At 58.8% G+C, this 13,486-nt stretch overlaps 1 protein-coding gene across 1 annotated transcript in view; it reads right to left on the minus strand.

Annotated features, from left to right (window-relative positions):
• Positions 1-10,817: 10,817 nt before the first annotated feature.
• COL11A2 (collagen type XI alpha 2 chain) overlaps positions 10,818-13,486 on the minus strand; it is a gene marked incomplete at both ends in the record, with an annotated part of 29,946 nt that continues 27,277 nt past the window's right edge. The window contains 7 exon segments of the mRNA XM_080710491.1: positions 10,818-10,958; positions 11,214-11,420; positions 11,653-11,765; positions 12,495-12,762; positions 12,857-12,910; positions 13,056-13,091; positions 13,330-13,383. Of these exon segments, the coding sequence (XP_080566617.1) occupies positions 10,818-10,958; positions 11,214-11,420; positions 11,653-11,765; positions 12,495-12,762; positions 12,857-12,910; positions 13,056-13,091; positions 13,330-13,383 (873 nt within the window).

Raw genomic sequence — 13,486 nt, forward strand, 5'->3', positions numbered from 1 at the left:
ATCTAAAATGAAAGTGTTGTGCACAAAATCATATAACCTACTGTTTTTATTTTAAAATGAAGACAGTAACTTGAAGTCTAGGAATAGTACTAAGATCAAGAGCTCTTTTTATTATCTGGGGGGATTCTAGGGATTGAACCCAGGGTGCTCAGCACCGAGGTACACCGGCCTTTTTTACTTTTTTTCACTTTTTTTCACTTTTTTTTTTTTTTTTTTTTTGGTTACTGGGGTTCCTGGAAGCCCTTCTGCCTCCAGGTTACCCTCCCAGACTTATTATTTTATTTTTTTTTGGAAACAGGGTCTCCTAAGCCAACACGGCTGGCTTCAAACCTGCGCGATCCTCCTGTCTCCGCCTCCCAAGCGCGGGGATGACAAGCGTGGCCGCCGCGCCCGGCTGAGGGACGAGCAGTTAGTTCTACGTGGACCTGGACAGGAAGGAGACTGCCCGGCATCTGCCGGAGTTTGTTCACACATTCGACTTTGATGCTTTGAGGGGCATTGCTGACATCACCGTGGCAAGGAAAACTCAAACGCCATGATTCAGGGATCCAATCGCACCCGGGCCATGAGTGGTACTGCCGACCCTCGCCTGCTCTTCTACGGCACGGCCCAGGGGACGGGGCCTGCACTGAGTGAAGACCCGGCGCCTGCTCAGGAGTGAACCCCTTCCCATGAGCGAGCGATCAGTCCACAGAGCCTGACACGTGAATGGTCAGGGAGGAGGCCTTTTGTAATCCCAGTACTTAGGAGGCTGAGACAGGAGGATCAAAGTTTTTTTTTTAATTTATTTTTATTGGTGCATTGTAATCATACATCACATTGGAATACAAGACTTGAGAGGATATACAAGCACACATCATCCAATTAGCCCTCATCTAGTCCCCATCCCATTCCCTCCCCCTCCCTCGATCCCATTCTTGTTTGGTGATTAACTTTGATACATATGTTTATGTACCTCCTGCTTTTTAAAGAGGCTCCATCCTCCCCTATTCCATACCCTCTGATTGATCACCTTAATTGCTTCACTATAGGCCCTTTCTATAGCTCGACCACTTCCTGTTGCCCCTTTCCTCCTAGTTATTGCTGATTAGGGGAAGCATCTGGTTTTAATTTTCTGCGATAATTCTCTGTGCGTGCCGCGTTGCAAATACCGATCCCACTCTTGACGGCCCCAGTTGTGGCCTGGCTACCCGGTGGACTGATCAGACCTCGCTGGCTCAAGCAGTGGCCTTGCCTCATGAGAGGCCCCGGTTCTGGCCTCTCTGGCCCCGACACTGGCCTAACCCCTCAGCTGGCTTCGATCCCAGCCTCAGAGGCCCCAGCACCGGCCTTGCCTCACGGCAGGCTCCGATGTTAGCCAATGGCCCCGGCATCGGCCTAACCCCTCGGCAGGCTTTGATCCAGGCCTCGTAGGCCTCAGTAGCGGCCTTGCCTCACGAAAGACTCCGATGCCAGCCAGTGGCCCCAGCACCGGCCTAACCCCTCAGCAGGCTCTGATCCCGGCCTCGGAGGCCCCAGCATCGGCCTTCCTCATGGCAAGATCCGATCCTGGCCTCGCTGGCCCCAGCACCGACTTAACCCCTTGGCAGGCTCCGATCCCAGCCTTGGAGGCCTCAATAACGGCCTTGCCTCATGGAAGGCTCCGATGCCGGCCGATGGCCCCAGCACCGGCCTAACCCTCGGCAGGCTCCGATCCTGGCCTCAGAGGCCCCAGCACCAGCCTTGCCTCACGGCAGACTCCGATCCCAGCCTCACTGACCTGGCACCGGCCTAACCCCTCAGCAGGCTCCAATCCCGGCCTCGGAGGCCCAGCACCGGCCTTGCCTCATGGCAGGCTCCGATCCCGGCCTCGCTGGCCCCAGCACCGGCCTAACCCCTCGGCAGGCTCCGATCCCGGCCTCAGAGGTCTCAATAGCGGCTTTGCCTCAAGGAAGGCTCTGATGCCAGCCAGTGGCCCCGGCATCGGCCTAACCCCTCAGCAGGCTCCGATCCCGGCCTCACTGGCCCTAGCACTGGCCTAACCCCTCGGCAGGCTCCGATCCTGGCCTCGGATGCCTCAATAACGGCCTTGCCTCACAGGAGGCTCTGATGCCGGCTGTTGGCCCCAGCACCGGCCTAATCCCTTGGCAGGCTCCGATCCCGGCCTCGGAGGCCCCAGCACTGTCCTTGCCTCACGGCAGGCTCTGATCCCGGCCATGCTGGCCCTGGCACCGGCCTGACCCCTCGGCAGGCTCCGATCCCAGCCTCGGAGGCTGCAGCACCGGCCTTGCCTCATGGCAGGCTCTGATCCCGGCCTCGCTGGCCCCGGCACTGGCCTAACCCCTCGGCAGGCTCCGATCCCGGCCTCAGAGGCCTCAGTAGCGGCTTTGCCTCACAGAAGGCTCCGATGCTGGCCAGTGGCCCCGGCACCGGCCTAACCCCTCAGCAGGCTCTGATCTCGGCCTCGGAGGCTCCAGCACCGGCCTTGCCTTGCGGCAGGCTTCAATCCCGGCCTCTCTGGCCCCAGCACTGGCCTAACCCCTCGGCAGGCTCTGATTCAAGCCTTGGAGGCCTCATTAACGGCCTTGCCTCACAGAAGGCTCCGATGCCGGCCAGTGGCCCCAGCACCGGCCTAACCCCTCAGCAGGCTCTGATCCCGGCCTCGGAGGCTTCAACACCGGCCTTGCCTTGAGGCAGGCTTCGATCCCGGCCTCGCTGGCCCCAGCACCGGCCTAAACCCTCGGCAGGCTCTGATCCCGGCCTCGGAGGCCTCAATAACGGCCTTGCCTCATGGAAGGCTCCGATGCCGACCATTGGCCCTGGCACTGGCCTAACACCTCGGCAGGCTCCGATCCCGGTCTCGGAGGCCCCAGCACTGGCCTTGCCTCACGGCAGGCTCCGATCCCAGCTTTGCTGTGTCCGTCGCCGGCCTCACCTCTCGGCAGGCTCTAATCCGAGCACCCTCTTCGCCCAACTATTTGTCCCACGTTCTCGAGGGTGCGTGGTAGTGGTAGCATTCTGCCTCTGGGGTCATTACTTCAAAAGTTCTAGGTGTAATATATCAGATCTCTGCCTCCCCTGAGTACTGGCCACTGCCATTGCCACTGTCTCCACCATTTCAAATCTTTCCCAAGCTCTCTTTTCACTCTGAGTGTTGTCCAATCTTCCTAAGCATGCGCGACGGTAGCATTCAACCTTTGGTGTAATTTCTCCAAAATAAATAAATAAATAAATAAGGTTGGTAGGCTCCGATTTCTGCTTCTCCTGAATACAATTCTCCACCGCCAACGCGGAGACCGCTTTCAGCACCGCCTTTCTCCTTGGTCTCCGCTAAAGTCTCTCTCCTTACAGGTGATGTCCAAGATTCTTAACAGTGTAGAGAAGAAGCAGTCCTCCTTAGCAAGGAATTTTTCCAATAATTCCAGTTCATTTGGATAAGTTTTGTCTGCATCTCCAGTATCCTGGCATCCGCCACCTCCTTGACCCCTCTCCGATATTTTCCTTTTTTCTTTTTCTTTTCCTTTTTTACAGGGTCCTTCTGGGTGGAGAGGGGGGTCGCCTAGGGGCACCCCGCCAGCGCCTACCTACCCGCCCAGGGTCGGGGGCCCAGGGGCCCCGGACCACGGGGTCCTTCCAGGTGGAGAGGGGGGTCGCCTAGGGCCACCCCGCCGGCGCCTGCCCACCTGCCCAGGGTCGGGGGCCCGGGGTCCTTCCGGGTGGAGAGGGGGGTCACCTCAGGATCAATGTTTTGAGGCCAGCCTCAGCAACTTGGCAAGCCACTATTAATCTTAGCAAGACCCTATTTTCTTTCTTTTTCTTTCTTTCTTTCTTTCTTTTTCTTTTTCTTTTTTTTTTTTTTCTTTTTTTCAGTACTGGGGATGGAACCCAGAGACATTCTCTGAGCCACACTCCCAGCGCTATTTTTTATTCTTTATTTTGAAACAGGGTCTCATTAAGTTGCAGTGGGCCTCACTGAGTAGCTGAGGCTGTCCACGAACTGAGATCCTCCAGGTCTCAGCCTCCCGAATGCTGGAATTACAAGTGTGTGCCATCACATCCAGCTGAGACTCTATTTCAAAAGGGGAAATTTTTTTTTTAAAAAAAGGGCTGGAAGTGTACCATGGAGGTAGAATGCCTTGGGCTCAATCCTCAGGGGTGGGGGAAGAGAAAGAGAAAAGGAGAGAGAGACAGAGACAGAGGCAGAGTGTCGCTGCAGGTGTCGCTGAGAGCATCTTCCTGCCCAGCACGGAATTCAGATTCCACAGGTTCCGCTCCCCGCCCTTCCTTCCCGCTGCCTATGACTGCAAGGTGGTGCGCTGGGGCTGGAGCCCCACCAGGGGACGGAGCCTCCTGCTGCCACCTCCCGCTCCACCTGTTGCTTCCGACACCCTCCCCGCCCAGCTTCCCAGCTTCCGCTTCCTTAGCCCCGCTTGTCCCTGTTCTGAACCTCACCCACTTGTCTTCTAGCAGCCAACACCCCACCCCAGCCAGCCCCCCCAGCCAGCCCCCCCAGCCAGCCCCCCCAGCCAGCCCCCCCCAGCCAGCCCCCCCCAGCCAGCCCCCACCCAGCCAGCCCCCCCCAGCCAGCCCCACCCAGCCAGCCCCACCCAGCCAGCCCCCACCCAGCCAGCCCCCCAGCCAGCCCCTGCCCAGCCAGCCCCCGCCCAGCCTCCAGATTTAACCTCCACACCCCACCCCCAGCCCTTATTCATTTTTATCTTGAAACAAGGTCTCACTGGGTTGCGAGGGTCTTGATAAGTTGCCAAGGCTGGCCTTGAACCTGACTCTTCCTGTCTCAGCCACCACCACCACCACCAGCACTGGGGTTACAGGCACGCCACTGCACCCGGTTTGCTCTTTCTGGTACCTTCTGTCTTTCTTTTTTCCCCAGAGGTCAAGGAACCAATCCAGGTGCCCGAGACGATGGAGAACGTGGTCTGTGTCCTGGGCTAGGAGGCGGGACTGGCAGGTGTCATCGCCGGCATCATCGTCCTGGACACCAAGCAATCCCCAGCATCCCCATGTGAAACAGAACAGTGACATTTAAGCTCCCGGCCTCCCGTCTCCACCCACGGCCTCCCCACCTCCTCCTGCGGCCCGCCTCTCCTCTGAACCTCCAGCTTCACCTGCCCCACGGCACCCCATTAAACTAATTCCTCACACAGCGAGAAAGGGGGATTGTTTTCTGACATTTAAGGCTCAGAGAAGCAGAAAGGTGGGGGCAGCAGCCGGGGCAGAGCTTCTCCCCGCGGATGGAGAGAGAGGAAAGGGAGGAGCCCGGGTCTCATCAGGAGGGAGCGGGCGTGGCGGTGCTTGCCTATAATCCTGGTGCTAGGGAGGCTGAGACAGGAGGATCGCAGGTACGAAGCCAGCCTCAGCGACTTAGCGAGGCGCTCGGGAACTTAGTGCGATGCTGTTTCAAAGGGCTGGGGGTGTGTTTCAAAGGTAGAGATACTGGGTTTAGTCCAGAGGAGGAGAAGGAGGAGGAGGAGGAGGAGGAGGAGGAGGAGGAGGAGGAGGAGGAAGAGGAGGAGGAGGAGGAGGAGGAGGAAGAGGAGGAGGAGGAGGAGGAGGAGGAGGAAGAAGAGGAGGAGGAAGAGGAGGAGGAGGAAGAGGAGGAGGAGGAAGAGGAGGAGGAGAAGGGGAGGAGGAGGTGGAGGGGGAGAAGGAGGAAGAGGAGGAGGAGGAAGAGGAGGAGGAGAAGGGGAGGAGGAGGTGGAGGAGGAGGAGGGGGAGAAGGAGGAAGAGGAGGAGGAGGAAGAGGAGGAGGAGGAGGAGGAGCTGCTGCAGAGGCAGCTGTAGAGATGGGGCCAGACTCAAGGGTGTGGGAGGACGGCGAGTGCAGGATGCGCACGGAGGCGCTCTGGTGATGGTGAGGACCCGGGGGCAACAGCGGAAGCCGACATGAACACACGAGACCGGGCTCAGGCTCCTGTGGGGTAAAGAGTGGGCACAGGGGTGGGTGGTGGTAAAGGGGATGAAAGAGAGAGAAAAAAATCTTTTAAAGTTTTTGAAGAGTATGCCAGATTATCCACTGCAAAGAATCTGAATTTAGCTGGTCATGGTGGGGCAAGGCTAGCCTCAGCACCTTAGCCAGACCCTCTGCAACTCAGTGATGATTCTGTCTCCAAACAAAAACATTAAGTAGGGCTTGGGATGTAGTCCGGAGACATTATGCCCCTGGGTTCAATCCCCAGTACCAAATTGTGTGTGTGTGCAAATTTAAAATTTTAAGACTAGAGAATATTAAATTGGATTTTCTCTCCCCCTAGTGGCCAACAATGGAAGCTATAATTGGAACAAGAAGGGAATTTGTCAACAATTTGAAATTACTTCAGCCAAGTGTGGTGGTGCGCACCTGTAATCCCAGTTCTTGAGAGAGTGAGACAGGAGTATGTCTGGTTTAAAGACAGCCTCAGCAATTAGCAAGACCCTCGGCAACTTAGTGGAATCCTCTTTTAAAATAAAAAAAATAACAGGGCTAGGGGTATGACTCTGAGGTAGAAGGCCTGTGGCTTCCATCCCCCAAACACTCTCGTTTGCAGTACTGGGGATGGAACCCAGAGGGGCATTCTACCTCCAATCTACACCCCCAACCCTATTTTTTAATCCTTTATTTTGAAACAGGGTCTCACTGAGCTGCAAAGGGCCTCACTAAGTAACTGAGGCTGTCCGCAAACCACGATCCTCCTGTCTCAGCCTCCCAAATGCTAGGATTACAAGCATGCACCAGCATGCCCAGATTTTTATCTTTTATTTTGAAAGAGGGTCTCGCTAAGGTGCTGAGGCTGGCCTCAAACCCATCATCCTCTTGTCTCAGTCCCAAGTACTGGGATTATAGACATGTGTCACCACAGCTGAACACAAGTTATTTTTTTTAACCATAAGTCAAAGATGCCAAAAAAATAGCAACCCAAATATGAGAAGCAGCCCCAAGGGTGTGACAGGCCAGAGGACCGTCTATAATTTGGCTGCCCTCCTCTTTCCAAGTCCTCCTCCTCCGGGCCACTAAGCCCACAGGGCGGTCCTTGCTGGGGCCCAGTTCTATCATGTCACCTGTTTTTTTTCAAGCACCAGCAATGACTCCCTCTTACTTCAGGGGTTTAAGTTAGACTCCTTTGAGAGACAGAACTTTGCAGAATTTTAACCCCATGTTAAATTCATATTGTGTCCAAGCCCAACATCATCCCCCAAAGCCTCTGCCCCTCTGTGTCCTTTATTTTTCTTCCTTTCCCTCTCCCTTATCTCCTCCCACCCCATCCAGAAGCCTCCATTGCCCACAAGCCATTGAAGCCACACACCCAAGGGGCGGATGCCAGGCTGCGGGCCACCCACACCCGGCCCCAGCTGAAGCTCCTCCCATCTTTTCTCGGAGTCCAGCCCCAGCTTCCAGAGGACAGGGAGGGATCAGATGCGCAGAGAGGGCTGTGGTCCCAGGATCCTTGCCTGCAAGTTGACACAGAATCGCTCATAAAGCTGTCAGCCGGGGTGGGTTGGCAGGCGCACTGGTGAAACAGGCTTTTGTGGATTGGCTGGGGACCCAGCTGTCGTATATAGATGTTATTTGAGTGGCTTTGTGGCACTGTTTCCGTGGAGAAAAGCCCTCTGCTCTTGGAACATCTGACCAAGGGCATCCTCTGGGGACACCCCGCCTCGTGCTCCGGGGATGACTTCTGTGGTTTGGCACCAAAGAAAAACCTCAGCTCTGGCCCAGGTTGGCCGAGCTGAGTGCGGCGAGGAGGGTGGGCGCGTCTATTTAGGTCTGACCTCTTGCTCCCGGGCCTGGGAGGGAGGGACGTAGCACAGATGAGCCCCCAGCACTTGGTGATTGGGATGGAAGGCGTTGGTGACCCCAGAAACCCGGTCCATCGCCTGACCCCACCTAAATGAGACAGAGGCCTCCTCCTCCATTTGGCCTCCTCCTGGTTTGGGGGAGTGGGAACGAGGGTTTAACTGGTGAAGGAGGGACTGAGGACATCCGAGGGGTCAGGATTATTCCGCTGGCCCTGCAGTGGGCGGAGGTTTGGCCTGCAGCGGGGGCAGCAGAGGCAGGGAGATGCCCGAGCCCCGAGCACTGCGTGCGGAGCAGAGGCGTCCCCTGCGCCGGCATCCTGCCCTCTTGCCTGTAAGGCTGGGCTTCCTGGGAGAACGCGTGGGCTCCAACGCCCAGGGTTTCATCCTTGGGGACAGAGATAGTCGAGGTGGTACCGTCAGGGATATGCAGGGAGGACGAAGTCCAAAGATGCACTGTCTACTCGGGTTCCAGCCCAGGTCCTGAGAGCAGGCATCCAGCCCCGCCCGCCCAGAGCCGCAGCACCACCATGCGCGCACAGCGTGTGCACACCTGCCGCCCTCCCGCCTCTGCTGCCAGGCGTCCGGGGCGGGGGTACCCCACATGGGACACCTCACTGGATTTTTTTTTTCGGTTCTGGGGATGGAACCCAGGGGCATTCTACCTCCGACCTACACCCACAGCCCTATTTTTTATCTTCACTTTGAAACAGGGTCTCTCTGAGTTGCAAAGGGCCTCATTAAGTAGTAGCTGAGGCTGTCTACGAACCACGATCCTCCTGTCTCAGCCTCCCAAATGCTGGGATTTTCTTTTTTAACTGAAGATTGAGCCAAGTGTGGTTGGCACGCTTGAAATCCCAGCATTCAGGAGGCTGAGACAGGAGGATCACAGGTCCGCAGCCAACCTCAGCAACCTCGTGAGGCCCTCTGGAACTTAGTGAGATGCTGTTTCAAACTTAAAAATAAGATAGGGGCTGGGGGTATAGCTCAGAGGTAGAATGCCCCTGAGTTCACTCCCCAGAACCACAATAAATAAAATAAAACTGGGGATTGAGCCCGGGGCATCCTACCTCCATGCTATATCCCCTCACTCCTTTTATTTTTTGAGACAGGGTTTTGCTAAGGTTCTGAGGCTAACCTCAAACCTGTGATCCTCCTGCTTCAGCCTTCGTGTGTGTGTGTGGGGGGGGGGTACTGGGGGTGGAACCCAGGGGCTTTCTACCTCCAGGCTACACTCCCAGACCTACTTTTTATACTTTATTTGGAAACAGGGTCTCACTAAGTTGCTGAGATCCTAAGTAGCTGAGGCTGGCTTGGAACCTGCGCGATCCTCCTGTCTCAGCCTCCCAAGCACTGAGATTACAGGTGTACACCACCACGCCGGGCCTGTCTCAGCCTTCGAAGCGCTGAGTTTACAGGCTCACGTCCCCACATCTGGCTGAAATAAGTATCTTAACTGCCTCCAGGATGGCAGAAACCAGGCAAAGCTGAGTCTGGAAAGGCCAGGGAGAGGCGGGGAGATAGCAGAAGCCCCCCCTGGACAGAGGAGCTGACCCGGACACCTGACCCTGGGGACCAGAGCTGCCAAGTGGCTGCACACCGGAGGAACGTCTTGGGAAGGGAGGAGGAGGGGCAGATCCAAGCCGGAAGAGTGGTGGGAACTGAGTCCCAACGCAGCCCCAAGCCCCCACGGATATGGGCTCTCATGACAAACAGACGTGTGGAAGCCCCGGGGCCCTGGTCTCCATGACAGGCCAGCACAAGCCCAAGGGAAGGGACAGGGTGACGAGCCTCGTCCTAAAGGGGGCCTGGCTCACTCTCTGTTTGCAAGAAGTTTAGACCCGTCCACCCAAGGCTCCTTCTAGCCTGCCATCCTTTAAGATCTTGGGGGCGTGCTTGAGATGAAAGGGAGGGCAGACACGTGCACCCCGAAACAGTCCTGCACCGCGCAGACCCCTGGGCCGGGGACTCGGCCCCCACACGATGTTGGAACCTGTCGTCCAGGCTTGGTAAACTCTGGGCCCGCCAGCCCAGCTGCACCAGCCCTCCAGGGAGAAGGGACCGGGCCAGGCGTCTTTGGTCCCACTGGGCTGGGGAGAAGAACACTGGATACAGTTTAGGGGAAGCCGAAATAAAAGTACCAACACGTACACTCGGGCAGAGACAGTCGTATTCTTTAACCATCAGTCTGAGCGGACACTGGGCTTAGGGCTAGATGGGGTCCTGGGACCCCCTCCCATCCAGGCCGGATGTTAACCCTTGATTGCAGGATCAGAGTAAGAGGCAGTGCCCAGGGAAGGCCTGGGTGGCCAGGATGGTAAGGAGACACTCGGGCGGCTGAGGGCCATGCTGACTTTCCAGCCCGTGTGGGAGAATTTCAGTATTTCAACAGTCAGCTGAAGGCAGGCCCTGCGGAGCCCCTCACTGTCCCATTTCTTCCTGGAGAATGTGGCTGTGTCCCCAGGCGAAGGGCCAGCAGGCATGTGGGCCAGCAGCCACCAGCTGGTCCATACAGGTGAGCCAGCTGTAGGCGGGGAGTCAGCCAGCGCCCTGAGACAAAGGAGACCCTCGATTCCAGTTCACAGTGGGTGCCACGGGCGGGGGTGGGGAGGTGGGGCTCATCCTGGACGCACACGGTCCCTGAGGCCAGGACGGGGTGCCGGGGACCCACCCTTGCAGACCCCGTCTCCAACATCTGATTTTTGTTGGCATTTCTTTCTTTATCTTTTTCATTAGTTCTCCACTCTTTAAATAATTAATATAATTACTTTTAAATACAAAATACACAGTGTCCTTTCTTCTCTTCCACTTGTTTGAGGGGTGGTTGGGAGGTTGAGTTTTAAATAAGGGTCTCAGCTCTCTAAGGGGTCACAGGCTCCAGGTGGGAGGGCCGGGAGCCCCAGGCGTCACCCCTCCCCTGGCGGGGGCTCTCGGTACCCCAGTCCAAGACCCCCTAGATGGCACGGAGCCCTCGTGGGAGGTGGCACGGAGCTGGCGCTGGGTGATTCCAGGTGGGCCTGGTTCCGACGGCGGGGTCACAGAAGGTCCTAGCCCATGAAGCAGACAGGTCCCAGCAGCACCCCTCCCCGCCTTGCGGGGGCCCCCAGATCTGAGAAGGAGGCGTCCAGCACCGGCAGCTGCTCCAGCACGGGCGTGCGCACCTCCAGCACCGTCCGGCCCTGCTGTGTCTGGAGGGGAGACGAGAGGGAGCGTGAGGGTGGGGACGCCACCGCCATGGTCCCCAGGCCAGTCCCAGGCTGGACTCCCTCTAAGCGGTGTGACCCCTCCCGTGAGCCTGGGCGTCAACGTGCCCACCCGTGACCCCATGAGTGTGCGTTCGCCCCCACGTGCGCCTTCCCTGGGCGCCCTGCCCAGAGGGTCTCCCACCTCCCTTCTGCCGCCTGACGCCGGGGTCCACCTCCCACCCTGGCCCCGGCTCCCACCTGGCAGCCATCTCTGAATTCCTTGACGTAGGGGCTGGTCTCCGGGCTCAGCTCGTCCTCGTTGGCCCCTCTTAGCCTCAGGGGACCGTCCCGGGATGCCCCCGCGCAGGGGTAGGAGATGTCCTGGTGGGCCGAGACGCTGAGCAGGCGCAGGAAGGTGAGCTGGACCACACCCACCGGGGAGCCCTCGGAGTCCACGTAAGAGAACTGGAAGGAGCCAGGGGTCAGGGGATGGAGGGGCCTGGGGAGCATCCAGAGGGCCCGGGCGGCTGCGCCAGGGTCCTGAGGGCGGGGGGAGGGGGGCAGGCGCGGGTCAGTGAAAGGCGGCCCTGTCTTGGGTTCTCAAGGGAAGGAGACAAAGCCGACCTAAGGACAGGCGAGGAGGAAGGAGTGGGGATGGGGAGGCCCGCGGGGGAGGGCAGGCCAGCGCCCCCGGCACCTGGGTGACATCATCCCTGGGCGTCACACACGTCTCCCCTCCGGCTGTAAAGTTGCAGAAAACCCGGAAGGCATCCCGCGCGCAGCCCTGGTTGGGGTCCACCCAGTACTCTCCTGTTGGGGGGAGGCAGGGAGGTCAGGGCCTCCGAGGTCCTGCACCCCCACATGCCCTTCACCCCATGTGCCCTCCTCCCCGCCCGGCCCAACACTCCAGCCCTCCCTACAAAGCTCTGATTCCCAGTCCTCCCACCCAGGGCTCCATGACACCCCCTTCCACTTCCCTTGGCCCCAGAACCTTTTTTTTTCTTTTTTCTTTTTTTCGTGTGTGTGTGTGTGTGTGTGTGTGTGTGTGTGTGTGTGTGCTACTAGCGATTGAACCCGGGGCATTCTTATCTCTGAGCTAAACCCCCAGCCTTATTTTTTAAATTTTATTTGGAAACACAGTGTCGCTAGGTTGATGAGAGTCTCACTACTTGCTGAGGCTGTCCTCAAACCTGCGATCCTCCTGTCTCAGCCTCCCAAGTACTGGGATTCCAGGCGTGCGCCCCCACGCCCGGCTCTCCCTCATCACCTTCTACTCCGGCCACCCACGGTAACCCCAGCTCCTCTGAGTGGAGCGGAGTGACACCCTCAGTCTGGGCGCAGTGTGGGGGTAGGTGTTCATGTGTCTGTGTAAACGCACATGCGTGTGTGCACATGTGTGTGCTTATCTACTGGGCTGGCATGAGCTGGTGAGCTGGACAGGACCAGAACCCCGAAGCACATCAGAGCTGGGTGGGTAAGAGTCCCTCCCCCAGCCCAGCACCTCCCGGGCCCCCCGCCCGCTCCAAGGCTGGCGCTGACCGTCGGGCAGCTCCGGGTGGCACAGCTTCAGGTCCTGGCAGGTGCGAGCGGGGCTGTCCTGGGTCCCTGTCGGCCGCCTCATCTGCTCAATCTCCTCCCGCAGGGAGTCCAAGGAGCCAAAGATCTCCTCCAGCCCCCCAGGACTGCCCGGGGCGCCCCCCGTCGACATGGCCTCATCTTCCTGCATCAGGCGGCTTCCGTCCACCGAGCGGCGTGTCTTCTTGGGCATCTGGATGGGCAGCGGCTGGATGACCTCGCCCGGGGGGCCCTGGGTGGGGAGAGACGGAGGGTCACGAGGTCAGCGTGCGACAGGCAGAGACACCGCGAAGGAGAGGGACGCCCGAGGCCGCCTCGGAACTCACCGGGTGTCCTGGAGGGCCCTGGACGCCCTTCTCCCCCTTGGGTCCAGCTGGGCCCTGGCAAAGGAGTTCACGAGGTCAAGGAAAGGTTAAGAGGTCAAGCATGGGGTCAAGGTCACAGGAGGGTCAAAGTGGGGGGTGACAGGGAGGGACAGCGTCGGGCAGCGGGGAGGAAGGGCCAGAGGGGGGCGGGGTCACTCACGGCGGCGCCCTTGGCTCCTTTGGGGCCAGCAGGTCCCTGAAAACAGGACAAGGAGAAACGGCACCATGAGGGGTGGGCGGGCCATGGAGTGGGGAGGGGAGGTCCAGGCCGCGGCACCCTGGCTACTGCGGAGGGGCAGCAGCGAGGGAGAGGGAGACACGGAGCACGCAGGAGGAAGCCCTGCGGGCACTGCTCACTGTCGGGCTGGCGGCCGCCACGGAAGTCAGGGAGGTCATGGGGCCCGGGGCTTAGAGGAGAGGCAGAGGGTACTCACGGGGAGCCCGGGGGGCCCTCCAGGGCCAAGGGGGCCAGATGCGCCTGGGATGCCCTAGGAGGGGAGGGGCTGGTTCACTGGGGCCCTCCACGGCCCAAGCATCCGCTCCCTCACCTCAACTCCACCCCGCCCATCACGAATACGCCCTCGCCCCAGA

This window comes from Muscardinus avellanarius, assembly GCF_963383645.1.
Source record: "Muscardinus avellanarius genome assembly, chromosome: 14".
Taxonomy (NCBI): domain Eukaryota; kingdom Metazoa; phylum Chordata; class Mammalia; order Rodentia; family Gliridae; genus Muscardinus; species Muscardinus avellanarius.